The sequence below is a fragment of the Schistocerca piceifrons genome, chromosome 1, assembly GCF_021461385.2.
Source record: "Schistocerca piceifrons isolate TAMUIC-IGC-003096 chromosome 1, iqSchPice1.1, whole genome shotgun sequence".
NCBI classification, from domain to species: Eukaryota; Metazoa; Arthropoda; class Insecta; order Orthoptera; family Acrididae; genus Schistocerca; species Schistocerca piceifrons.
The window spans coordinates 1,147,306,321-1,147,334,251 of NC_060138.1; the positions used below are offsets into that span (position 1 = coordinate 1,147,306,321).

The following is a 27,931-nucleotide window of genomic DNA, read 5'->3' on the forward strand; positions in this document are numbered from 1 at the left end:
TGGGCAGCTAGGATACGGCAGTGCGCCCTCCCCCTCCCCAAATTGCTTCATACCTTTATTGCAATCATTTTTTCTAATATTCATGACTTATGCTATGACATTGCTTTTACTGTAATGAAACATCGATTTAATTTTATTAGTAATTCATTTGAAGTAATATAATAAATATTATTATTATTCGTTGACTGAATAAAACTAGTCATTCAGTAGGATTTCATAGCAACTCCCTACCTTAGGATTCCATGCAAGGGTCATTTTTGAGATAGCAATACTGCTGGGCACTTAGGATTTAACATTGGGTCTTAGGGCTGTTTGATAGTCTTGGCAATTTCATCATTCTGGTACTATTTCACATCATGAACTCAGTAAATTCAAATATGCTACAGTTTAATTTGAATAATATTACAAAATCAGAAACTATTAAAATAATGCAATTTGATATCAAAAGTGTGCTACATATGAGCAAGTCATGGTACTATTTTCCTACTTACTTGCACAAACTCATTCAGAACATGTACTATAGCTTTGCATACTTGGGGATACCAGTAACTCTTGAAATATTTCATCGTGTAGTTCAAAACACGTACATCAATGAAGGAGAGCTATCACTTGCAGCTAAATATCTCAGAATCATTAGCAAACTCACGTCAGCTGATATTTCCTTACAATAACTGGCATGATTTTATGCAGCTAATTCATAAAACCTTCTAAACTCATTAACATGAAATTTTTAAATGAAGTTTCATTGTTGCCCTCCAATTTCCTAGATAGCAGGCCAGATGTAAAAAACTATCAATAAATAAAATGTCCGTCACGTAACTAAAACTGACTTTTGATGCTTACAATGTCCTCTCACTGGTGCAACTGGTGAAAGCCACATATATGTATACACAATCAGAAATAAAGAGGGAGAAGAGAAATATATATTTTCACATAATTTTTATTTTTGAAAAATATTTACTGAAATAAATAAAACATTGGCTAAAAAACGAACTGTACAAATGACTCGTGCTCCAGACGGGAGCAGTGTATGTGCTTGCACATTAAGTACGGATAAAATATAATTTCAGATATCTGATAATTTGTCACATTTTCAACAATGGAAGATGAAATAACCTTGGGTTAAAACATCCTTCCATTCAACATCAATGAAGCATTAACAACAAGACTCGCTTCAACATGCGAGTATAAACTATACCTCTACAACTACAGCACATCACTGTCACGTGTTAGTCCTCTCTTCATTTGTTACTTCCACCAACGGTGTTTCCGCAAGTTCATCACTTTTACTTTCACTAGTCGCCCAAGTTTTCTTGTTGATTAGCATTAGCAACATAAGTGCAGGAAGATGAATGAGGGAAAATCGAAACAGCTTGCGTGATGTTTTGGTGTCTGATTCCTTGTAGAACTTCCAAGCTAAATAAGTAAGAAACAATTATTTATAGTCAGACAAATCATATTTCTCCAAATACAGAAAATACACACTTACACAAACAATAGCATGGATGACTGGTAACAGATCACCTAAATTATTGCTGCAGGAGGAGTGTCTGCTTATTAGCTGCCTGAACAGATACACAAACTAGACGGTCAAATCTCAAAACATTTAGTCCTTCAGAAAAATCTGGTTATGACCAGAAAACAAAATATACAAAATTTAGAGTATAAGAAGTAAGGTACACCAGCCTTTTTTTTTTTTAGTGGTGTGCAATTGAAAACTTACTTTGTTATTCTACTCTCATTCATCCTTGTAATTTCATTTCAAGATGCTTTTCTTTATTACATCAGTATTGCATGTGCCTGCTCTTTTTTGTAAGAGATGTTGGGTCCTATTTTCCTACATGTATTTCTCCAATAATTTCTGTGTGCAGTCTATTTATCCATTACCTCCCTTTCTGTGAAGCCATGTGCATCCCCAACACATTAGCACTGTATATTTTACACAATAAATCAGCATTAGGGGATGCACATTTCCTATGGTAGTTGATGCAGGAAGCAGTGGATGTACGACAACAGAAAACTCAATTACGTACATGAGTAATTTGATTAAGAAGAAGAGAAAATTATTATGTGAAACAGAGTCAATGTGCACTTAAACTGGAAAAAAGTGATATCAAAAAAGCTAATGAAGTTTCCAGTGCTTTTACAGGTGTCCATTATGTAACCACACATTAAACTGCCAGATGTGCATGCTTTTCTTTGCTCATTTCTTAAGAAACAATTTTATGAAACTATGGTTGCTGTTGGAAATTTTTTTCCAATTTTTGTAAAAGCTTAACTAAACAACAATGCCTTGAAATGCTTGATTCAGCTTTACATAATAGTCATCTTTATAACAGGCTGTTTATAATCGGTGTGCAGTACATCACCTAGGGTCACCTCCTGTCAGCCGTTAGTTTCACATGGATTGTCCACAACTGGTAGTCGTTTTCAAAAAACATTGATGCTGTAGGCAACATGTCTGAAGTTGATTGGTATGTAACTTATTGCAAGACAGGGGCATGCTTAGATATACCAAAGACTGCATTACATTTTATTTTACATGAACATTTCTATGAAAATTATTAGCTTTTGCACAATTTGACTGAAGCTCAAAAACAGGCTGGTGCCAACAGTTGTAAGGAAATGGCCGAAATTTCGACTGAGGAAATGTAAAATCCATTTATGCCTTCATCTACAATTTAATGCAGAGCAATGGTAACCAAAACAATGATCGGAGATTACCTGGTACTTCCCTTGCTAATAATATTTTGGGGATGAAAATTCCATACACTGCCAGGATTTGAATTGGCTAATTTTGACTTGTGTACCACTGCATTACTGTGATGCAATAATATAATGCTTGCACTCCCTCTACAGAGTCAGGATCTCTTGATGGAAAAAATTCTTCAGGAATATAAAAATATAATGTCTTTTCTTTAACAAGTTTAGATCAAAACACTTACCTAAGTACAGAAAATAACCATTCAGAGGTATCGATTCAAGAGCAAAGTACCAGTTGGTAATATCCATTACTGGTGCTAGGCAAGATAGGATCAATATGCCTCCTGTGTACCGCAGTGACGTCTTCCGGCACAGATCTGAAACAATTGACAGAGAAATATTTTTAAACAACATACACAGTGTTTCAGAGAGTATGCTAAAAATTTAATGCATTGATAATATAGGGTATTGTTTAATCATACAACGCCTGCTGAAGACTAATGTCTAACATTATGTTATTCCTTTTGATGAACACTAGGAGGTCAATCACTAGTAAGTATACAAGAAAAGAAAAACAAATACCATATTCACCTGATTATAAAACGGCCCTGAATATAAGACGACTCCTCCACCCCACCTTTTCTTAAGAGGCTCATTGAGGAAAATTAATTTTTTAATGTGTTCTGACTAATCAAAATCTCCAACTATTTCTGCATAAACAATTAACATGCACCTATTCCAAACTTATGCCATTTATTGACTATCTACCTTTCGATAATACAAGGAGAAATAAAATAAATAAAAAGAAACAGTTTACATTAATTTTTATCTTCACTGCCATTTTTTGTTTACTTCGTCTGTTGTCTGTGGAATCGCTATTTTTCACCACCATCGCCATCACCATCACCGTAACAGGACAGCTGTGAATCTTATGTCTTCACTGTCACAAATATTTGGTCGTTTCTTCTCAATATGTTGTGATTCTGGTGGGACCAGAGAAAACAGCTGAACCCTCCCCCCCCCCCCCCCCAAAAAAAAACAACAACATTGTGAATTTCACTTTTAAACTGACTTGAGAACATTACAACGTCACTTCAGGGTGTCTATGTGGACAAGGAAAAAAAATTCCTGGATTTCCCCCCAGGGGGAGGGGGGCGGCACGTTTGGAAACACCTTTGATGTGTAACAATATGTACGCTGCATATTTTCGTATTACAAAGGTATATATTCAAATTCCACCAAATACCACATTTTACTTTCCGAAGCATTGAAATCGAGATTGCGATGCGCTTTTGTAAGCCAGTCTTAGCTCATGTTACTTGATCTCGCCCGCTGATGACAGCATAGGACACGTGATGTAGTCAGCCAATAGCAAGAGCACTCTTAAATAGCGTGAACACACAAATAAGAAATGTTAATGGTTTAAATTAATATACATAGCATTCACATATAATATTGGTCTCCAAGATTAATAAGCTCGAAGAGAAGCTAACCTCCCACATATAATGTTGACCTTTTCTGCGCGTGATACACTTCAAGATACATCACACAAATGTGCCAGTAAAATTTTTAATAACGACGTAAATGGCCGTCCTCAAAGAGTTGATTTTTAAATGAGAGTCAAACGCTTTGTTATTTAATGTATGTAATGCTTTTCAATCCACCGTTTGCAATATTTTACCTCTACCTGTTAGAAATAGGTTTGTTTCAGCAGTTGCAAGAGAGCGCCAGAAAACAGTCATCACTGCGTGACGACGCAGTAAGCCCATATGTTTGTACGCGTAAAACATTAAAAGATCTTACATTATGTCATAAAAGAAACAAGACATCAAAGGATACTTCAAGAGCATCGGAATTTCCTGAACAATACTAAAGTGCATAATTCGGCTTAAAGTGCACATTCGTATGTCCAGATTCGGATGTAAATTTTCTTGGAGTACCAGTATTGTATTATCTCATGTTTGGTTCTTTATTATGACATAATGTCATACGTGCACTTGAAATCAGCGAACAGTTGAGACCAGCCAACAGTGTGAAATCAAACAGTTCGTTTCAAATAAACTGACTGCCTCAGCAGAAAAGGTTAATAAAAGCCGAATCTCTTTAGCAAACCAACAAAGATAACTTCATTGTTCTGCAAAGCGATTAATGCTTGACTGTCAGAAAGGTGGAAATAAAATCTGAAACTAATGACATATTTTAGCCGTCCGTAATTATGCAAACATATTTTAATTCATTTGATATCGACTAGTCACAAAAATCCGTTTTATCATTTAACGTGAGAGCAATAAACGAACACGAAACAACAAAATCACTAAACGTAAACGCTGGTCATGTGGAGACGTCCCACTTCCCCACCACAACTCAGACTGCTCTGTCTTACTATATGCCCGAACTGGGGCAATATTAGGTAGTGGCGCCAAGCCACACTTCCGTAACAAGAAGCAGGAGAAGGTACTACTCATACGTGACTCAACTACACATGCACAAGAGCCCGCCCGCAACTGCTCAGAGGAATCTGATTTAAATAGTTGTCACGTCACGCTCATCGGAGGCAATTTGTTGTTATGAAGCAGTGCATAGTCTTCCAAAAGCCTTTGACACATCTTTACTGTTGGCAGACGCTTGTATGAGCACTGTGTTTTGTTGTTGTATACGGCCCATTTCCTTTGCAACTTAAGTTCTTAAGTTTTTTTAATTTTTTTTTTTATTCTGCAGTAGCAGGGCACAGTAATATTCTTTATTAGAGTATTCATTCTTACCACTCACAACAACAAAAATTTAACTGAAAACTAAAACAATGAAAAATTCCCGGAATTGTAAACAATTCCCGGGTTTTTCCCGGTTTTCTCCAGGATGAAAAAATTCCCGTGTTTTTCCCGGATTGTATACACCCTGCTCTTGTTCCAAACTTAACATCTACATGCCACTATCTCATTTGCTATGTAAAACTGCAGCTAATACACTCCCAATTGTTCCCGTCATACCTCATGGTGAGTGGCAAGAATACTGCTGAATGAAACATGTAAATACACCAATGGCCCCAATGGACTTTTTACTGTCTCCCACGGAAATGTATGCTATTGTTGAGTATTTGTCCAATTTTAAAGTCAGTTTGACTCCAAATGCAAATGGATTCAGGCAAACTGCAGTTTAAATGTGGTAGATGTTGATAAAAAGCCAAAGTATGCTGTTTACATTACCATGGTTGGAAACATGACATAATTTCTGCTCGCCTACAGCCAAGCTTGTTTCACTGTATCACACCCTATGTTCTGGAGGGCTATTCTGAGCAAAAGTGAAATTTGGGTGGCAATATCTTCCAGTGTGCACATCATATGTAACAACAGCAACTAATAAATAAATAAAAGATCACAATCACGATTCAACCCAGTTCTCAAACCTGCGATGTAGTAACGTCTGTTGACATTATCTCCAAAACAGGTCTTTCCGCTGTAATTTATTCTTGCAGTAACAGCTGCAGTCAGTTTAATGTGATGACGGGATTTCTCGTTTGCAACCCAAGGGACTAATCATTACAGGTTCTCATAGACTAATCATTACAGGTTCTCATAGACAAATAAAATACAGACTTCAGTTCAGCATCAAGTAATGGTTTTTGAAGGAGAAGATGTTTGCATCTGAACGTTACCTTTACTTGAAAAACTGCATAAATACGTGTCTATCGTATCCATATGTATGAAAACTTTTATTACAAACGTATTCAAATACAACAAAAGTTTGTAAGATGATAGAGTTTAACATTACTTCCTCCGCTGTTCCACAAAACTGTCAATTTTTAAGCAGAACATTAGATTGTTAGATTTGTAATACATAAGTTTCTTGTGTATCCCTCGTGCTAGCACTGATGCATCAGGAAATCTCAAGGCTATTTGAACACAAGCATTGTTTGCTATGCCCTACGCATTGGGATTGTTCATAATAAATTTGTATGAAACCTCAGTAGCCAAAGTTTTATCTGTAAATGTAAGATGATCCCTACATTAATCTATTAAACAATGTAAAAATATTGACCTCAGCAGCAACTGCATAATCTGCGAATGTAAGACAACTCCGTATTTTTCTAATGATGAATCTGGGAAAATCCTCATCTTATGATGGGGTAAATATGATGATAATGTTTTAAACTTTACTTTTACTAAATCTGAAAACTGTTACAAGAGCTTAGCTCATAAATGTTCTGTGTCATGGAATATTTAGAATTAGATTACATTGTAACTTGCTCCACATTAAAAGATATGGTATCATATGAAGTATTAAGAACTTTATACTATATGATTTGAGCTGCTTCTCATGAACATTACAGAAGTTGCTATATACAAGAGCTTTTTTTTATCAATAACATGTAGAAGAGAATCTATCACAGATGTGAAAAAATTTATTAGCTGTAATGTACCATTGCTGCATGTACATCAAGAATACAGTTGCATAAGAAAGAAAATGAAGTTTGACCCTTCTCATTAAGCAAAGCTGAGAAGAAAAGTTCATTATCTCAAAATCTAGGTGGCAAGACCAAGAAAGAAGACATACAACACCTGTTGCTATAAAAGACATCTGAAGAATTTTCCTCATGCATGAAATAAATTCACAGCACAATGGCTTCGTAAGAAAATACAAGAAACCGTACACACCTTTAATGAAATATGCGGATTCCAAAAACTGACTCAGGAATCAATTGTAATGAATTTTGTAATGTATATCTAGCTTTCTGAGGTCAGTCGGACCACTGTATCATTACTAGACCAATCATCATGAACAGCAACACCGAGTGGTAGATATAAACTGAAGAAAACCTAGAAAATGATAGCTTAGCTTCTGTACTCTTGTTCTTCAGGGTATACGCACGCACACATGCACACGCTTCTGTTGCTTCAGTCTAGCACCATGCAGGTGTACAAATTCATGAGTATGTATGTGATCTTTAGAAGAACATGACTATTCAATGGTTTAAAATGTTTGTATGACAAGCAAGAAAGGAGTGTTTGGGTTTAAAAGTTGGTGACAATGCCTTAACGGACAGAGCACGCGTGAGGGAGTAAACCGACCGTGTTGTTTTTAATGGAATTAATCCGGAAATCACTTAAATCAATTTAGGAAAGCCATGGAAAATCTAAATCACAATGGTTGGAAGGAGATCTGAACTCTGCACCTTCCAAATGCGATTCCTCTATCTCAAACTTTGAGCCAAAAAACTGTGATGTTGCATACAAAAAAACTTTTGCCTATGTCTCCTATGTCTAATGACCACATTTTTCATATAGCTGTTGTACCATTGGGCTGTGCTGATAATCCGGCCATTTGAGATTTCTGTGAATATCTGTTCTACGTCTATAATGCTGTAAGAAAGTAGGAGAAAGCCCAAACTTCAGCATTTTGCAATGCTTTCTGGGAATAGTCAAAATGAGGGAGAAAAATGGAGGGCCCTTGCTGCTCCAGAACAATGATATACAAAACTGCAGATAGTTAATACTTCACAAAACTGCTGTTGTAAGAAAGGGCAGAAGAAATATGAAACAGAATAAAATAAATTTCAAACTGAAAAACAGTCTGGGTTGCATAGTTATCTAACCCCAATAACACATTTCACCCTTTTGGGGCATCACCAGATTGTCTAAAAAACAAGGAAACAACCCATTCAAATCAAATGAGAGGGAGGGGGCATGGTCTTATCTCGTACGACTACACAAATAAATAAACTAAAACATATACTAAAACTATGTAAAAGTAACTGGATATAAACCCCATCTGTCATAGAGCCACACAGAACGAGAGGTGGACCTCATTAAAAGAAAAGGAACTGTGACAATAAGGCACTATGTGTATGAAGGAGACGGGAAAACATCAAAAAAGTTTCAAAAAACTGTATGTTACTTTAAGCACACACCAGGAGATACTGCCATAGCAGCACAGCATACGACCACACTTCCATAAGTATAAATGCAGTATCTGCTGTGCATGGCACAATACGTCTGCTTAGAGTTCACACAAATGTGACTATGATTGACTAGAAAGCACTTATGATTCCATTATGGATGTGTTTTATATCAAGTTACTTTTGCATAAGTTTTAATATATGTTTTAGTTTATTTATTCATATAGCTGTACAAGATAGGACCATGCCATTCTTCTACTTGTTTTTAATGGATTTTTTTCTTTTTGTGTAGACAATCTGATGATGTCCCAAAAGGGTGAAACACATTATTGTGGTTAAATAACTTCAACCCAGACTGTTTTTCAATTTGAAATAATTCAGAATGGTTCTGTACCAGCTGGCAAGAATGGAATGAAGTAAACTTTTGAATAAAATAAAGTTGGAACACCTCGAAGCAGAGACATATGGAAAAGCGCACCAAACATGTTGACTTTTGCAGGAAAATGCAATTCAGTGACACTTTTATGCATGTATACTATTTAGGAAAAAATAGCCCAACAGTTGACAAACTGGAGTTTTCTTTAGAAGAAGTGGATATGATGAACAGTCGAGACCACAATAATATTATTGCTATCTTGACTGTTCATTTTAACCTAAATATAGCATCAGGTTGCCGCTCTACATAGTCTATGTTGACAAAATTTATGAAAGACAGAAGATTATCAGTGAAAAATGTAGTACATGACAGAATTCCAGTAAAAAAAGATTAACAGGAGAAGGGGCATAAAGCTGGCAGCTGACATTTTAGAACTGTGGTGTCAATTTTTTAATCCAATATTTTACTTATACTTTCACAATGTTTGGTTAAACACACCATGTGTAAGTAAAGGTAATAATGGGCAAATTCACGTCTGGTCTAAGTGCCTGAAAACAACAGTGTCCATGGGTATGGAACTTGAAAGTGTAAAAATGCTTGTGTTTTTCTGACTCTGACAAAGGACACTGTCCAATAGCTTAATCAACTCTTAAAAGTGCCTGTCTGCTGTGCACCACTTTTTGTTATTCCATCCCAGACTTTCCATTGTTTAACTGATGATATAGCAGCTAATACCATGCCAGTATCCATGGGAAAAAGGAATACAATGCTGGTGAGGCTTCATACTAATTTTAATCGACAATTCTTGATGAGATCTGTAGCTGCTTACAAAAAACACAAGAATTTAAAGGGAGGATGAAATGAAATAATATTTCTGTAACAGACAAATGTAGAAAAGGTTAACTGTTTGATCTACTGGTTTACAGTAAATCTGAATTGCCTCTTCTTCTTGTAGATGAACTGGCACAGAAATATCAGAATACAGTTTTGAAACTGTAATATAATTGTAATATTAATAGCATATAACCTACAACTACGTTGTAAGCACAAGAGAACAATTTACAACAGCAGAAGTAGCATGAGCAACAAGGGCACTATAAATCAAGCTTTGTCAGAATGGCATTATAATGGAAAACAAATGGTGTAAATAATTTTTACAGCACAAGGGAGTGATTTCATGTCTGAAAATAATGTTACTTCTTTAAATTCACACAGATGATCTAACTACCAAATATTCAATAGTGCAAGTGATCCAGAATCTAGTACAGTTGTTAGCAGCTGTTAATTGTAAAGTGTTCACATATAAAATTTTCTTGCATTAATTTATTGCTTCTCAACAATTAATGCATGTGACTAAACACTCATCATGTGGCTGTTATTCAGCTTTGAAACACATTATTATGACATACTGGGGCTCCCACTCACTTTGGCAGGCACTGACAACCATCAATGCCACTATGCCAATGCTGGTGGACAGTTACCGTCTGCTTATCTCTGAACCCACAACTGCAGGTCTCTGTTGCTCTGTCGCCAGAGGGAAGCACCCCCCCCCCCCCCCCCCCCCCCCACACACACACCCTTTTGTCTTCGCTCACAGTACTGTGCACATCTCTTCTCTATGTAAGAAACTCTTTACTGTTATACTCGATTATACTTGTGGTTTGTTCTTTGGAATGTGTACTGCACTTGTGACACTGCACAGAACTTGGACTGTAAAGTATAATGACTGACTAACATGTTGTACTATTTTTATGTTGCAAGTCACAACACTTAAATACACCCTATTCATGCATTGTGACTACTGCTGCCGGCCGTGGTGGTCTCGCGGTTCTAGACGGGCAGTCCGGTACCGCGCGACCTGCTACGGTCGCAGGTTCGAATCCTGCCTCGGGCATGGATGTGTGTGATGTCCTTAGGTTAGTTAGGTTTAAGTAGTTCTAAGTTCTAGGGGACTTATGACCACAGCTGTTAAGTCCCATAGTGCTCAGAGCCATTTGAACCATTTGACTACTGCTGCCACTACCCGTCCACTTCTGCTATCGCCCACCCCCTCCTACCAACAACAAAAACTAATGCCAACTAGATTTTTTTCTTTTCTCTGCAGTGCAATGCAACTGTCAAATGCATGAACAAGTAGTATGCAGCACCTCTTTCCTACTGTCAACCACTATTTTATTTTAAACAAGCTACGCAACACTTTGCAGTATAATAAAACGCTTACTGATGTACTGTGGTGGGACCTGCAGAGAGAGAGAGAGAGAGAGAGAGAGAGAGAGAGAGAGAGAGAGAGAGAGAGAGGAGGGGAGGGGGGTTGAGAGGGAAAGGCAATGTAACCCTTATACTTACCAGGATCAGTTACCGACATCATTCGATAACCAGCACGAGAGTAGTCTGGCCGCAGGTTCCATGAGAGTGCGTTGAAATGTGGGAATTGCCATGCATACAGTATTCCTGCCATTATCCAAGCACCTGCTCCTAGGCTGTCCATGCAGCTAGCCCATCCCATGAGTGGCGGTATAGCGCCAACTGCGACAGAGAGTTACAACTATTTTAATGCCCTGAAATTTGTGAAGAACAGAGCTGGAAGCCGGTATTCCAATAAACTTCCCCTCCTGGTGCCAGTCAACATGTGTACTGAACTTAACACATCAGAGAAACATGATTATGAATAAATAATCATCTGTAAATAACATTATGTGATAACCTCTAAGCATAGTGATTATTTCATGTATTTTATGCCAGAAATAATTTTCTTGCTATCAAAAATGACAACATACATCATTTAGTTGTAAGTATTAGTTTAAAAAATTAATGTGCTTAAAACTAAGAATGTACTCATACACAGAAAAACTGATAGATTTTTTTAAAATTTTTTTTATAGCTTTTCCTAAGTTTGGAGGCAAAGTCAAAGATTATCAGTTGCTCGAAATAAATGGAACTGTACAATGAAAGCTTACATCCTTATCCAGTATTTAACAAGTACCTCACCGAGTTCTGGAAATAATCACCAATGGTCTAATGTAATGTTTATTTATTATTAGTTTTACCAGTTTCATCACAAACTAATTTGACTTAGGTGGGCCTTTCAAGTTTCTTTTAGACTCTGGTGAGAATTTACCGTGACTCATCTGACCAACACTAATCACTTTCACTGCCTGAGTCTACTTCACTTTGACGTTGTGGCCTGAAGACTGGTTTGATACAGCTGTCCATGCTACTCTATTCTATGTAAGCCTCTTCATCTCCGAGTAACTACTGCTACCTACATCCTTCTGGATCAGCTTGCTGTCTTCATCTCTTGGTCTCACTCTACGATTCTTTACGGCGGGTTGCTTGTGCCCGCCAAAGAGAAGCGATGTCCCAGTGTGAGTGAAGTGAATGGGAAGCATGTATGAGAGACATTCATACAGTAAGGAGTCCAAAGAAATCTGTGCATCGTGCATCCCGTGAACTCGAAATGGCTCCAATGACAGTGTGGAAAGTCCTGCGACAGAGGCTGTCTATGAAACCATTCAAATTGGAGCTAGTGCAGAAGCTCAATGATGACGACAGAGACAAGCATTTTGAGTTTCGTTCACAGTTGCAACAACTGAATAAGAACAGTTATGGTATAGTTGATCACTTAATTTTTAGCGACGAAGCCACTTTTCACACAAACGGGGAAAGTGAACAGGCATAATCATCAAAACTGGGGTACAAAGCATCCACATGAATGCAATGAATTTGAGTGTGATTCCCCAAAGGTAAATGTTTTTTTGCGCTTTATAATGTCGAAAACCGTACGGGCCATTCTTCTTCACCTAGAGCACTGTAACTGGGTATTCCTAATTGGACATGTTGCAGCAACCGCTGATGTCTCAAATGCAATCGGACTCTCCGTTCATCTTTCAGCAGGATGGGGCTCCACCTCAGTTTCGTCGTGAAGTTCGTGGGTACCTGAACACGGAACTGCCACATCGATGGATCGGCCGTGCTACAGAAGGGGACAACTGTTTCCTGAAATGGTCATCACAATCACAAGATCTCATTCCAAGTGACTTTTTTATGTGGGGACACATTAAAGCTCTGGTGTGTGTACCATCTCTACCACGTGGTGTAGCAGAGCTCCGGGAGAGAATATGGGAAGCGACTGCCAAAGTCGACAGTGCCATGCTGGGACGGGTATGGCAAGAATTCGATTACTGTATTGACGTCTGCTGGGTCACTCACTCAGGGTTTGCATATCGAATGTTTGTAAAAAAAAAAAAAAAAAAAAAAAAAAAAAAAAAAAAAAAAAAAAAAAAAAAACACACACACACACACACACACACACACACACACACACACACACACTCTTTCAGTGTTTCTCTTCAAAATGCAATATGTATGACATCTGTACAATGTTTAGTTCTTGTGCAATAAATAATTAAAAGTGTTCCCAGACAGAATATATTGGAAATGTTCTGATTTCTCCACTTGGAGCTCCATTTTCTGGTGTCCACAGCTCCATTCACTAACACCCTGCATTATCTTTTGTGGGTGTGCACACGTCTTTGTATGGGGAGGTGCTGCTTTGTTTGGGCTGAATGAGCCTTTCTTTTCCTCATTTTAGCAGGAAGACATGATTTGTGATCACCAGTCACAGTACAGGATAGGAAAGGTTGGTGTTGTTCATGAGGAAATTGATGACAAGCACACAGAAAGGCACATATGGCCACCTGCTGATTTTTGTGATTTTGGCTTAGAGCATGCGGTACCCATACACCCGATTTCTGAACCTTTCTCATTGCATGCAAACGTCATATGATGGTAGAATTATCACAGTTCATCACATTTGCCAGTTCTTGAGTACTAAGATATCGATCATGGTGGATTAATGCATTTAAATGATCTTCATCAAACCCTGAAGGTCTTCCTGAACGTGGAGAGTCACTAATGTCAAAACAATCTACCTCAATACAAGTAAACCATTTCCTTGCCATGCTCTGTACAATGGCATGGCGAAAAGGTTTCTGGCTGCTCTGCTGCTGTCAGCCCTACACTGAACTCAAAGAGAAGAATGTGTTGGAAATGTTCTGATTTCTCCACTTGGAGCTCCATTTTCTGGCGTCCACAGCTCCACTTACTAACAAATAAAAACTAACAATCAAGAAATATGCCCACAGAAATTGGTATAAAAATGCTATGAACTTATGCACCAACCTAATAACAGCTGTCTAGTTTCCGTGCAAGTTGTAAATAGCTTTTCACTCCTTGCATTTTACCCTTGCTACCTTCAGAATGAATATTCCAGTCAACATTATCAGAAGCTTCTTTCAAGTCTACAAACACTATAAATATAGGTTTGCCTTTCCTTAACCTATCTACTACGAAAAGTTGTAGGGTCAGTACTGCTCACAAGTTTCTACATTTCTCTGGAATCTATTGGTCTGTAAAGAATTTGTGTTAGTATTTTGTAACCATGACTTATTAAACTGGCTGTTATGTAATATTCACACATGGTAGCACCTGCTTTCTTTGAGATTGGAACTATTACATTCTTCTTGAAGTCCGAAGGTATTTTTCCTGCCTCATACATCTCACTCACCAGACAGAATAGTTTTGTCACGGCTACAGCTCCCAAGGCTATCAGCAGGTCTGACTGAATGTCTTCTACTCCTGGGCGTTGTTTCGGCTTACGTCTTTCAGAGCTCTGTCAAATTCTTCTTGCGCTATCATATCACCCATCTCAACTTCATCGCCGTCCTCTTCTCTTTCTATAAATTGCCTTCAAATTCATCTCCTTTGTACAGATTCTTTATACAGTTCTTCCACCTTTCCCTTCTATGTATAGTACTGGTTTCCCATCTGATCTACTGACATTCATTCAGCTGTTTCTCTTTTCTCCAGGCCTGTAGGCATCTAAATCCTTACATTTGTCCTCTAGCTATTCCTGTTTAACCCCTCTGCACTTCCTGTCAATCTCATTTTTTAGACGTTTGTATTTTCTTTCGCTTGCTTCATTTTTATATTTTCTCCTTTCATCAATTAAATCCAATATATCCTGTGATACCCAAGGATTTCTACTAGGTATTGTCTTTCTATATATTTGATCCTCTGCAACCTACTCTATTCCACCTCTCAAAGCTACCCCATTCATCATCTACAGTATTCCTTTTTCTCTATTCTAATCAATTATTGTTTAATGTTTCCTCTGAAACTCCCAATAATCTCTGGTTAGTTCCAGATCCCATTTATTCAGTTTTACTCTAAAGTTAATAAACAATAAGTTGTGGTCATTGTTCACACTTGTCTCTGGAAACCCATTTAGTGACGACTAAATTATCCACTGTGCAAAATTTTACAAGGTGTCTGCCTCTTTCATTCCTTCCACCGGTCCTTATTCACCTACTATTTTTCCTTCTCTTCCTTTTCCTACTACTGCATTCACTTCATGAACCACTAAATCCAGTAACAATACCTTCAAAAGCTATCTATTTTCAAATACACTAAAGTATAACACCACTTTTATGTCCCCAGAATTAACATTTTCTCTTGTTACAATGTTATTTTTATCAGGCCATCAAATTTCTTGTGTTCATAATGTTAATTTACATCTGCACTTTTATTCATGTATACGTAAATATCCTGTGATTTACATTTAATGAAATGAAATTCATGAAAAAAAAGTACTTGTATCCCTATTCTCTGCATCTGCATTGGTATTAATAATGACAAGTTGGAATAATTTGTGGTGCTAGTGCTTTGTCTCTGGCCGCTGGCAACCTAACAATATTGTGATATCTCTGCCAGTGGCTACTTTCACAACTTCCACAACCTGCAGCCCAGGACAAGGATAAAGTTGGACCCCATTCAGCAGCTGGGAGACATGCAGGCATGGGGCCTTTCTGGAGTCATGCAGGTAGTAGGTTGGTGAATGTCCTTACCTTGCTTAAGAAAGGACATCATGCGAAGAGTCTGGCAGACAGTGATAAGGGTGCAGGTAACTGTGGACCCCTGATGGCACCAAGACAGAGCATAGAGAGAAAAGTAACAGAAATACACACTTGGAGGCATGTGGAATTTTTGCCTAAAAGCAGCCATTTTCGCCTGCTTTAAAATGCAGATTCTTAGACGAAGCACAAACATGAGAGAATCCAGGTCTCACGCAGAGATAGCTATTATGAAGTCGAAGTGTTGTGTGGCTGCTTTCACAACAACTTAAAAATGCAGAAAAACTTCGCAACAATGTGCGACCAGTGCCAGGAGTGGCCTTGACAGTGAAAATGCGTGAAGGACACCAGTTTCTAAGTCACACACCAACCCATGCAAGACAGAAAAGGCTCACCCTGCATTGGGAGGTGTGCACATGGAACAGCGGTCAGTCATCAGATGGCACTGCAAATTTTGTTTTCCAATGAACAACACCGAGAGCAGGAAAAATTCATGTAGTCGGTGAGCTTAACAGAGTAACTAGAAGGGAAGAGGGGTCAGTGAGACGCCATGGAAGCAAGAGGGGCATGAATCCTCTTCCATTCATCACCTACTTACAAGGTGAGAGCCTGGGAATTGACTCACCGATTTGGCACGAACTGTGTGAGTTGGTTGGTTGGCTGATTTGGGGGAAGGGACCAAACAGGAGGTCATCGGTCCATCAGATTATGGAAGAATGGGAAAGGAAGACTGCTGTGCCCTTTCAAAGAAACTGTCCCAGCAATTACCTGATGAAATTTAGGAAAATCACAGAAAACCTAAATTCGGATGGCCGGATGAGGGTTTCGAATGGCCGTCTTCCCGAATGCGAGTCCAGTGCCTTAACCACTTAGCCACCTTGCTCAGTAACTGTGCAAGTAGAAGCAAGTATATGACCCTTTGAAGTTCCTAAAATATATCATCTGAATGTGCTGCAGGAAAAGAGAAAATGCTCTCAAAAAACGTTTTTTGATTACACTATGAGCTATGTTTGAATAAAAACTGCGCAGTTAGTGGTGTGGCATAACCGGTATATGTATGGAATGATAATTTGGCAGCTCGAGTTTGATTACTGCTGTTACCCCAATTTTTTATATCTTATTAAAAAAATTTCAGCAGTGATCTTCATTATGCTTATTCAATTTATAAAGACAGAGACAATCTTCCCCACCTGTGGATCCTTTAGCAATAGCTTTAGGTTAAGCAACTGGAGAGCAGGTTATTGAAATTATGACTGGTAATTTCATAGTAAAAGTTATTTATTACACACTGAACCTGATGAAAAAATCTTTATGAAGAGGTGTGTGGCTTTTCTCATTCTCTCTTTCCCTCCGTGCCCACAAACAATTTTCCTGTATGCAGTACTACTGATTTGTAACAGGCTCCTTCTTCAAGCACAGAGGTGAACGATGTTGATTACGATCCAGACAAATATTCTTTTTGAACTTTATTGCTGATGGCTGATAACAAGAAAGTGATCAATTTTGCTGATGCTATGGAAGCTCTCATCACTAAAAACAAGATTCACAATTGGGGGGGGGGGGGGGGGATTATCTTTAGATTTGGAGGAAAGAAACAGAACAAAGTGGCACTAAAAACTGAATATGTCAGAAAGATTTCAGGATGCATGAGGCTGTTATGAACAAGAAATGATGAGAACATCACAACAATGAGCAGTGGCAGCCACATTCCCGTATTTAGCAACAGCAGTCACATTCCCATATTTGTCAGAATAAAATCAGTTTATTACTAGTGATACCCAGGTAAAAACCTCTAAACATAAGCATTCAACCACAACAGCATAAAATCACCAAATTTGTCAGCTCAAACAATGTTGCAAATTTGGAATACACAGTGGAAGCTGCAGAGAAGTTTTATATACAGACAAGACATATAACTTCAGCCTTGATTATGTTTTTAACACTGATTATACTGGATGCCAGTATGAATCAACGTAAGACATGAACCAGATTATAAGAGTGCGAAGACCATTTTTGTGAAAAAACTCAATCTTTTCAAAACCACTCACTCTTGTACAGTGCAGTATAGTTTAACTGCTTTAGGGAATCTATTGCCCCTCATATTTTTATGTACAGAAGAGCCTGGCAAGAAGTTTGATCCTTGCGTTGCTGGTACCGTGAAGAAAATATAAGACGAATGCAAGAATGTTGCTGTTATTTGCTTCACATCAGGAAAACTTCCATGCTTAGTGTTTAGTGACAAGACAACAATCCATTTAAATGGAAAGGTGAATGACCATAATGTCAGAATATAGGGTGTGGAACAACCACATGAAGCTGTACAACATGAGAGAGACTCTCCAAACTTTAAAGCATTTGGTGCAGTTTCATGGGAAAAGGTGTATGGTCCATTTTTCTAGGCCAAGAACACTGTTACAGGGAACACGTATCTTGATATGCTCGAGAACTTTATTTTCCCACAGTTGGAGACTGATCCGAACAACTTCATTTACCAACAGGATGGGCCACTGCCACACTGGCATATGGAAGTGTGGGGATTTTTAAATCAAAGGGTTACTGAATGATGGATTGGTCGCAATAGACCAAATGATTCAGCCTTACATTACTGGCCTCCAAGGTCACTGGACCTGACTGTAAGTGATTACTTCTTGTGGGGGTTTAGGGCTAAAGACTGTTTATGTGCAGCTGTTACCTACAACAACATCGCATAACAGCAGCTTGAAACTCAAGACATGCTCACTGCAGTGTGGAAACAATTTGAATACCATATTGACATATTCCGTGCATCTCAAGCAGGCACATTGAGAACCTATGAATAGGTATGAAAAAAACTTTTTGAGTTTCCTGTTCATCAAAATACAAAATTTATTGTATATGTTTATTAGCTTCAGAAATATAGTGTGTCAAAATGGAAGATTTTTTCCTAATGCATCCTCTATTATTAAAAGATTAAAAAGTGCCCCTGATTTGTTACAACAATAGCGAGAACCATCAAGAGAAGATGCAATTAAAATACATTTTATCGTGCAGCTTTAATTCAGTGCTCGTGTTTTCACTCAAACGATTCAATAGGCTTGGTAAGCATCGAAATTGACAGTGGAAAGACCTTAATTTAAAAATGTGAATGAAGTATACTTTCCACTGAAGTATATTTTGTATAAATGTTCTTGCTCAAAAAATCCTTTTATAAAATTTGCTTTGTGTGAACAATATTTATATTTTAAACATTTCTTTGAAGATTATCACCCAAAAAAGTATTTTAATTTCCTGTAAAAAGAGGAAGATATCGTTGCTAGAATCTTTGAAAATATTACTTTCATTCGCAATTTTATCCATTATGAAAATTAACTATTTAATTATATTTTTTATTCTAAGTAAAGTACTTGTAACTAATTGTAAATTGTATATATACATTTTATGTACATAAAATGAACTCTTAAACCATACTTCTATTTTATAATTAATAGTTTAACATTGTGATTAAGAAAAAACAATTGGGTGGCAGTGGTAATCAAACTCATACTGCCAAATTATCACTCCACCGGCTTACCGACTGTGCTATGCCACTAACAGTGCAACTGTTCTTCAAACATTATTCACAACATAATCAAGAAACTTTTAATAGTATTTTCTCTTCTCCTATGACCCATTCAGATGAAATATTTTTTGATTTTCAAATTGTTGTATACTTGCTTCTACTAACACAGTTCGAGCCAAAATTGGTGAGAACCATCCGCACCCTAACCTAATGTTCATCGTTACTTTGTAACTCAGTCTTTCCTTGTTCCATGTTAAATGGATGGATGTTACAATCCAGTGCTTGGGAATGAAGCGCTCAACATTGCAATTTTCTTGCCTGGCATCTGGCTTCCGACAGCAATAATGCTGCTTCAGCCACAAAATGCACTGTGACCTGTCAACTTGGAGAGCGGTCCAGGCCCTTGCTGCACAGCCAGGAGGACATCCGACTTGTTTCGTATATCTCCGAGGCGATGCACCGTACCTATCGTATTTACTCGAATCTAAGCCGCACTTTTTTTTCCGGTTGTTGTAATCCAAAAAACCGCCTGCGGCTTAGAATCAAGTGCAAAGTAAGCAGAAGTTCTGAAAAATGTTTGTAGGTGCCGCCACAACTAACTTCTGCCGTCGAATATATGTAGCGCTACACAGGCATGCTTTGCAGGCACAAAGATAAATACTGGCGCCAAAATCTCTGCGTCAGCCCCAAGTTTCGACCACTGCATTTTCACACATTATGCAACGAAGTAAATACAAATTCCCTATCATTCATCTTCGAATGTAGCAGCATTTCAATGTACTACGAAAATCCGACTGGCAGGACTTTTTAGGATGTTCGTCAATATGGCCAACTCTACGTTCTGAATTTTTTCCTACCTGTGAGAAGAGATGGTAGCTAATTGAACTTTTATGAATTGTGAAACACATGCAGTATTCTCTTCACCATAAGAATAATATGAATATAATAATTTTGCCATGTATTCTTTCGTGTTTGCTGCTATCTCATTTAAATCCTGTCTGCCTAATAAACTATGAAACTAGAGTGAGACAACAGCAAATGCGGAAGAATATACATATAATCTCATGTTTATATTCGTATTATTCTTATGCCTAATAGTGATACAGTCAGAAATGAAGCACGGCAATTGACTAGATTTTTAAATCTAAGATGACTCTAATTTCTGTGCAGAATGTAATGTACAAAAGAGGCGTCTGCAAAGATTTTCAAACAGAGAAAATTTTTTGCTAAACTCTCGTTTAGAACATCTTCTATCATACGCAGTCTATTATTTGGTTCTTGTTGATCATTATCAAAGAAAGCAGCAGTGTAAGTAGCAACAAATAGCAGTCTCTTGCCATTGTTTCGCTAATGAGACAATTCCTCTTTTTTTTTTTGTATTGTAAGTGGCGGTAGCATGCGCAAAAGCAAGCCATGCCGCAAGCGGCGAATAATGCATGACACAGTACAATAATACATTTTCAGCTTAGAGTTACGTAAACACCTATAACAAAGAGAACGGCACTTTATCAGATCAAAGAAAAATAAGCAACTGATACAAACCAGACGAAGCACGTGAAAAAGGAAGGGTACTCCTTTAAACACGGACGGAGCGCCTGACGCATAGCAATGGCTACCTGGTAAAGCTTAACTGCTAAGCTTACGACCCGAACCAAACTACTATAGCTGTATCATCATTCATTCGACCTAAATTGTGTCTCATATTACACTGTACCAACTTTGTTTCAATTTGGAGGTTTGGTCTAAAACTTTTCTCTCCCCTTGAATTTCGAGTCTCAAATTTCAGGTGTGGCTTAGATTTGGGAAATTATTTTTTTCCTTGATTTCGAGTCTAATTTTTCAGGTGGGGCTTAGATTCGAGGAAATACGGTAACCAGTACCTGCTGCCATCATCTCGACACAACAAAAAGTGTACAAAACATTGTGAGATGCTTCATCCCCCCTTCCTTCCCATTATTAACAATGTCTTCAGCTACCAGTCAAATAAGCCCTGAGATTTGTAATTTATTTTATGTGTGCAAAAGGTATTGTAACAAATGCAAACATTTAATGTTTTAATACTCTAATTAATCCGTTCCATTTGTACATCAATCCCTAATTCTTGTAATCATTTGCTGTTTAAGTTCACTAAATTATTTATGTCAATTATCGGCTGCCAATGTGGGTCATTTCATGCGAGAGATCAAAGAATTCTCAATTCACTACAACATGTATTAATTATTTAAACCAATAAAACCCCCAGCATGGTGGTTGATGGGAATAACCATTTTGATAAAGGTTAGATGATGTTGAATGACTTTGGACTGACAGTCTCTTGTTTGCAGTTGTTACCGACCTTAGCTATCAATACTGTATGCTAGTACACTGACATTATTGTAGCAATATTACTTCTGTGTTAATTTTGGCTTATGATTACGATAATATACAAGCTGACATCCACGTCACAGTATTTGCAATTAATAATATAGTTTCATAATCAAACAATGGAAACTGCAGGTTGGAATGGCAACAATGTTAGGAAGAGAATAGACTGCTGCTTACCATAAAGATGACACACTGAGTTGCTGACAAGCACAATGGAAGGACCGTTACACATTCAGCTTTTGACCAAAGCTCCTTCAGAAAAGAAAACACACACACACACACACACACACACACACACACACACACACACACACCTGTATTCACACTGGATACCATCATGAAAAACAAAGACTATTTTGTAAAGTGCAAAAAAAGTGGACCAAATGAGAAAAGAAAACTGAAAATATGTGTAGGTGAAAGAAATTATGAAGAACTGCTTTTTGGCAGCATGTGGTCCAACACACCAGTGAACAGCGTGATGTTACATGAGACGGAACTGAAAGTAGCCAATATTCTAGGAACTGAGGATTTCCCCACATCTAATACGGGGATTGACAAATTTAAGAATATGTAGGGGCGGAAACCAGCGTGAACATAAAAACTGTTAGTGAGTGACAGACTGTTAAGTTAAAAGTATTACATAGCACTATGAACTGTAGGATGTCTTCAATATCAACAAAACATGTCTCTACTTCAACTTTCTTCCAAACAAAACAGTTACCTTCAAAAGCCAAAACTGCCATGGAAGGAAACATATTAAAGGTCATCTCCTAGCAATGTTAAAATGATGGCTCTGAAAATCTGAAGTGCTATGTGACTGACAAATTAATTAAAACGCATTGTCTTAAAAATGTCAAAACTTTGCACACAAACTACAGAGTCAATTATAAAGCATGAATGACCTCAGACCTCTTTGAAAATCAGTTGTGTAGTCTGGACTAAAAGACTGTAACACAGAAGAAAACAGCTTCTATTTGTCGACTGTTGGTCCGCACACCCAAAAAGTGTAAATATACAAAAGGTGCAGTTAGAGTTTTTGCAACTGAACTGCTCCAACAAGTTGCAGCCCTTGAATTTGGGCATTATCCATGGTTTTAAAACACGCTATAGAAGATCTATTGTGCAGAATGCATCAACTTCAATGGAAGCAGGAGATAATCCTGCCTCCTTTGAAGTGTCAATGCTAGATGCTTTGCATTACACACCAGCAGAATGGAAGGATGTTAAGGAGTCCATCATCTCCACCTACTTACAGCAAGCTCCGTTTTTTTTTTGAAACAGACAAACCAAATTTGAGTAGAGATGATGACTGTGAAAGTCTCACCATTACATTATGGGGAAAGCTGCTGTTGGGGCATCCAGTGCTACATTTCCTCCTTGCTGGTGACACTGTAGTGACTGTTGAAAGTGTGTCAGTTGAAGATTTGGTCACTTCTCATATGCAAGAAACAAGTGGAAACATGGGAAGTGACTACTAGTGATAGTGATGATGACAGCAGAGTGCCTTGTACTGCAGATGTATATGCACTGTTGAAGACAATAAAAGAAATATATTTCTGCAGCAGATGTGGTCAGTGAAGCTATCCACTGTACTTATGAAACTGAAAATCATACAGAAAAAATTTACCGCAAGCAGTTAAAAACAGAATTCCGAATATTTTGGTGAAAAAAACTACAAATGTGTTCATATGTCAAATTTATGTAACACTATTGGTGCCAAATTACTACAATTAATAAAATGGTTTATTAATGTTTATAAAATGTGTGTCTGTAAAGTAATGTCCCACTTTTAAAATTTTTCCACTTCTTGAATTCCTCTGAGAAGTGTGAAAGAAAAGAGTGCCTGTAGGTAGCTAATACTATGTAGCTAAGAATCTACATGTTAGAGCTGACTGATGAGATGATATACACAGCAGGGATGGTCTCTCGTGGTAATAACTAAAACCATAATGCAGGTAACAAGTGAAGAATACTGCACAGCATGCTTTCTCTCAAAGAAACACTCAACTGTCAACCCAAAATGAATATAAGCTAAGTTTCAATTCTGTGCAGAGTTTTTGTTAGTTGACTGAGTATAAACCGTATTTTAAATGTTAGTTATAATGAGAGAAATAAAGTAACATGATTTTAAGTCAAAAGGTTTATAGCTGTCGACATATTTTTCACAACATCAATTTGAAACAGCTGTAGAGCAGAGAGTACTTACCTACACCTCCAACCCAAGTGTTGAGAATACTGATCCTCTTGAGAGGGGTGTATATCATAGTATAGAGAACAAGATTAGCAGCTCCTAATGAAGCTGTGAGGGCATTTGTTCCCCAGTAGAGTGTCGATAACCCTGTCACAGCACAGACTGCAGCAAACGAAATAGCATGCAAGGGTCTGTAACAGAGAAGGATATTTACTTCCCTAAGAGTGTCCCTACAATGATATAATTAAATGTTTTAGTTTCTACTGAAAGCATTTGTTGGTGATACAATTTGTGACCTGTGACCATTAAGACAGTAGTTATGTCTTCCGCAGTTGAGTAATGAGATGCATCTTTCTCAGACACAACCTGGCAAAAGTATTGAAGTATGCACTATTTCTGCACGTTGTCCATCCCATAAGCGACTGTTCACTATGACAACAATCAGTTACTATCTAACATTGATTATGACTATTTACACTATGTGATTAAAAGTATCCGGACACCTGGCTGAAAATGACTTACAAGTTCATGGTGCACTCCATCGGTAATGCTGGAATTCAATATGGTGTTGGCCCACTCTTAGCCTTGAAGACAGTTTCCACTAAAGCAGGCATACATTCAATCAAGTGCTGGATGGTCTCTTGGGGAATGGCAGCCCATTCTTCATGGAGGAGAGATATCGATGTCAGGAGGTGAGGCCTGGCACGAAGTCAGTGTTGGATGTTATTGTCGTGTAACCACTCTACCACAGGCCGTGCATTATGAACAGGTGCTCGATCATGTTGAAAGATGCAATTGCCATCTCCAAACTGCTCTTCAACAGTGGGAAACAATATGTTTTACATCAATGCAGGCCTGTGCTGTGATAGTGCCATGCAAAACAACAAGGGGTGCAAGCCCCCTCCACAAAAAACACGACCACATCATAATACCACTGCCTCCGAATTTTGCTGTTGGCACTACACACGCCGGCAAGTGACGTTCACTGGGCATTTGCAATACCCACACTCTGCCATCGAATCGCCACATTGTGTACCATGATTTGTCACTCCACACAACATTTTTCCACTGTTCAATCATCCAATATTTACGCTCCTTACACCAAGTGAGGTGTCATTTGGCATTTACTGGCTTGATGTGTGGCTTATGAGCAGCTGCTCGACCTTCAAATCCAAGTTTTCTCACCTCCCGCCTAACTGTCACAGTATTTGCAGTGGATCCTGATGCAGTTTGGAATTCCTGTGTAATGGTCTGGACAGATGTCTGCCTATTGCACATGACAACCCTCTTCAACTGTCAGTGGTCTCTGTCAGTCAACTGACGAGGTTGGCCTATACGCTTTTGTGCTGTACATGTCCCTTCACGTTTCCACTTCACTATCACATCGGAAACAGTGGATGTAAGGATGTTTAGAAGTGTGAAAATATCACATACAGATGTATGACACAAGTGACACACAATCACCTGACCATGTTCAAAGACCGTGAATTCCACGGAGTGCCCTATTCTGCTCTGTCACGATGTCTGACTACTGGAGTCGCTGATATGAAGTACCTGGCAGCAGGTGGCAGAACAATGCACCTAATATGAAAAACATATGTTATTGGGGTTGTCCGGATAATTTTGATCACATAATGTATGTAGTAGCATGCATATGAACTGAACACAAAGCTGTTGTTCTGCACTAAAAAGATCCCTGACATGTATCCAGTAATAGAATTCATCATAAGTAATCCATCACAATTAGCATGAATACTAAAGTCCACAACCACAATCAAAAATGGCTTTCACTATTCACTCTAAGGCTGTCGGTGCAGCCATGAAAATATTTCGTCATTTATCCAATAACATAAAATATCTATGTGGCACACAGCAAGGAAAATTTTAAATATAAACTAAAATTATTTATTCTGGTAAGCTATTTCTATTCAATCTGCTTGTGCATGACAATGCATGGTACCAAAATATTCCGAAATGCCACATGTGAAATTGCTATTTTGTGAGGGGTCATATCTTGGATTACATTGTTAAACATTACACACTTCCTGGAGCCCAGGCAAACTGAGCAAATCAGTTGGTTCTTTTACATTAAATGTGCTCCACAGTGGGCCTTTGACAGCTTACAAAAGTGCCAGTTGTTCAACGGCATTCCTGAGAAAACCCTGAAACAACAAGATTTTTGGGGAATGGCCACTTCTATAATTCCTATTCATGGCGAATCATCAACATTTTAACCATAAATTCTTAAAATGACATCCTGGGGGAATCTTAAGTTTTTTGCATTATGATTATTGATTACCAAGATACAGAGGTTCAAAGTGACTGTACTTATGAGGAAATATCCAACCTGAGGTGTAAATATAATTTTAATTCTTTTTGGAAATTTGTGGTAAGTTCTATGGGACCAAAATGCTAAGCTCATTGGTCCCTAGGCTTACACAGTACTTAATCTAACATAAACTAAACGTACACTATGGACAACACACACACCCATGCCCGAAGGAGGACTCAAACCTCTGACAGCGGCAGCCAGGTGAACTGTGGCAAGGCACCTTAGACTGCATGGCTACCCCGCGTGGCTGTATTTTTAAATGACACAGTGAACACAAAGTAAGGGCTCTGCAATCATTTCAAGGGCTCTGAGGTCACAAGGCTATGTTTAGTCACGATTTTTCATCAATAAAACTTTGACACAACGGCTCTCTGTATAATGGGCAATTAACATCTATACATGCTGTCTTGACCTGGAAATTATTCAGTGGTGCCACCTGATAGTATATTATGTCATACGAAGTTCTTTTTACTCACAAATCAAACACAGCATTTTTTGTGTGCTTTAGGCATAGTCTAAAAATATTGTACATTTTTATGTAAAGTAGGGTGAAGCGAACTTGCTTTGGTTGGGAGATGATTTTTTGTTAACTTTATATATGTGTACTTATTTGTTATTTATATATGTCAAAATATATAAATAAACTGTCACAACTTTACTGACCAACAGAATTTGTTTTATGTAAGCAGCACAACTTGCTGTAGTAGGGAAAAGAAGGGAACCAGCTGAAAAATGCCCCTGTCAGAGCACAAAAGAGGCGAATATGTGGCTCTTTAAAAGATTCTGACAGAAAAGTGGGGAACCAGCAATCTTAATCTCATATTCTGCCTTCTTCACCAAAAATCTCAGCATGTGAACATATTTACACTTTTCTGTGTTGAAAGAGAGAAGGTGAGAGAGAGAGAAGGGAGACAGGGGTGGAGGAGCAGGTGAGGGGCAAGTGTTAAATCAACTCCCATACAACTGAAAGAAAGCATTAAAACAAAAATGTTTGTGTTCTCTTAATACTCTATACATAAAAGTAATGTGAAATTTGAAGCCATATGAGGCAGATCACCATTCACAGACAGACTACTAATTATGTCACGATAGTTTTATGGTTGGTCAGTTTTTTGAATAATTCAAACGGCTTGTGTTATTTGTTCTTCAGAGGATCTGATGACAATAAGTTATCAAGTACTATACCAAAGCGTTCTGTATTTTCCACACTGACTAACAGTTGATATTCTCACTTATAATTACTAGAAAAGTTTTGTGTACTGCTGATACATATGACAGAAATCCATAACTGTCACTAAATGCGTGGAAAACATTTTACTATTACACTTACGTCAGTGTACCACGAACCAAAACCCTGTTTCTCGTACGGGCCATCTGCGAGTCAAAAGGCACTTCAAAGAACTGATTAATGGAGTTTGCTGCACAGGATGTAAGCCCTGTTCCCACTGAGCTCAAAATGAATGTGCTAAGCTCAAAGGGAGCAGGAGCCAATGCATATCCTGCCATTGATGACATCACAACAAGTGCTGGAAGTACAGAAACAAAACAGTATGTGAACGTCTTGTTCATTATTACTGTACTAAAATAATTGGCATTATATAATCTGCTCTTTCAAAACAAAAC

The 27,931-nt window shown here is 38.0% G+C and overlaps 1 protein-coding gene across 2 annotated transcripts in view; it reads right to left on the reverse strand.

The window, feature by feature from the left end:
• Positions 1-922: 922 nt before the first annotated feature.
• Positions 923-27,931, reverse strand: part of LOC124781001 (protoheme IX farnesyltransferase, mitochondrial) — a 271,734-nt gene continuing 244,725 nt past the window's right edge. For both annotated transcript variants that reach the window (XM_047253822.1, XM_047253823.1), the window contains exons 4-8: positions 27,639-27,834; positions 23,992-24,167; positions 11,319-11,498; positions 2,946-3,080; positions 923-1,416 (exon numbers count right to left, since the gene is read on the reverse strand). In XM_047253822.1, coding sequence (XP_047109778.1) covers positions 1,223-1,416; positions 2,946-3,080; positions 11,319-11,498; positions 23,992-24,167; positions 27,639-27,834 — 881 coding nt within the window. In that variant the 3' untranslated portion in view covers positions 923-1,222. The remainder of the gene's footprint in view (positions 1,417-2,945; positions 3,081-11,318; positions 11,499-23,991; positions 24,168-27,638; positions 27,835-27,931) is intronic.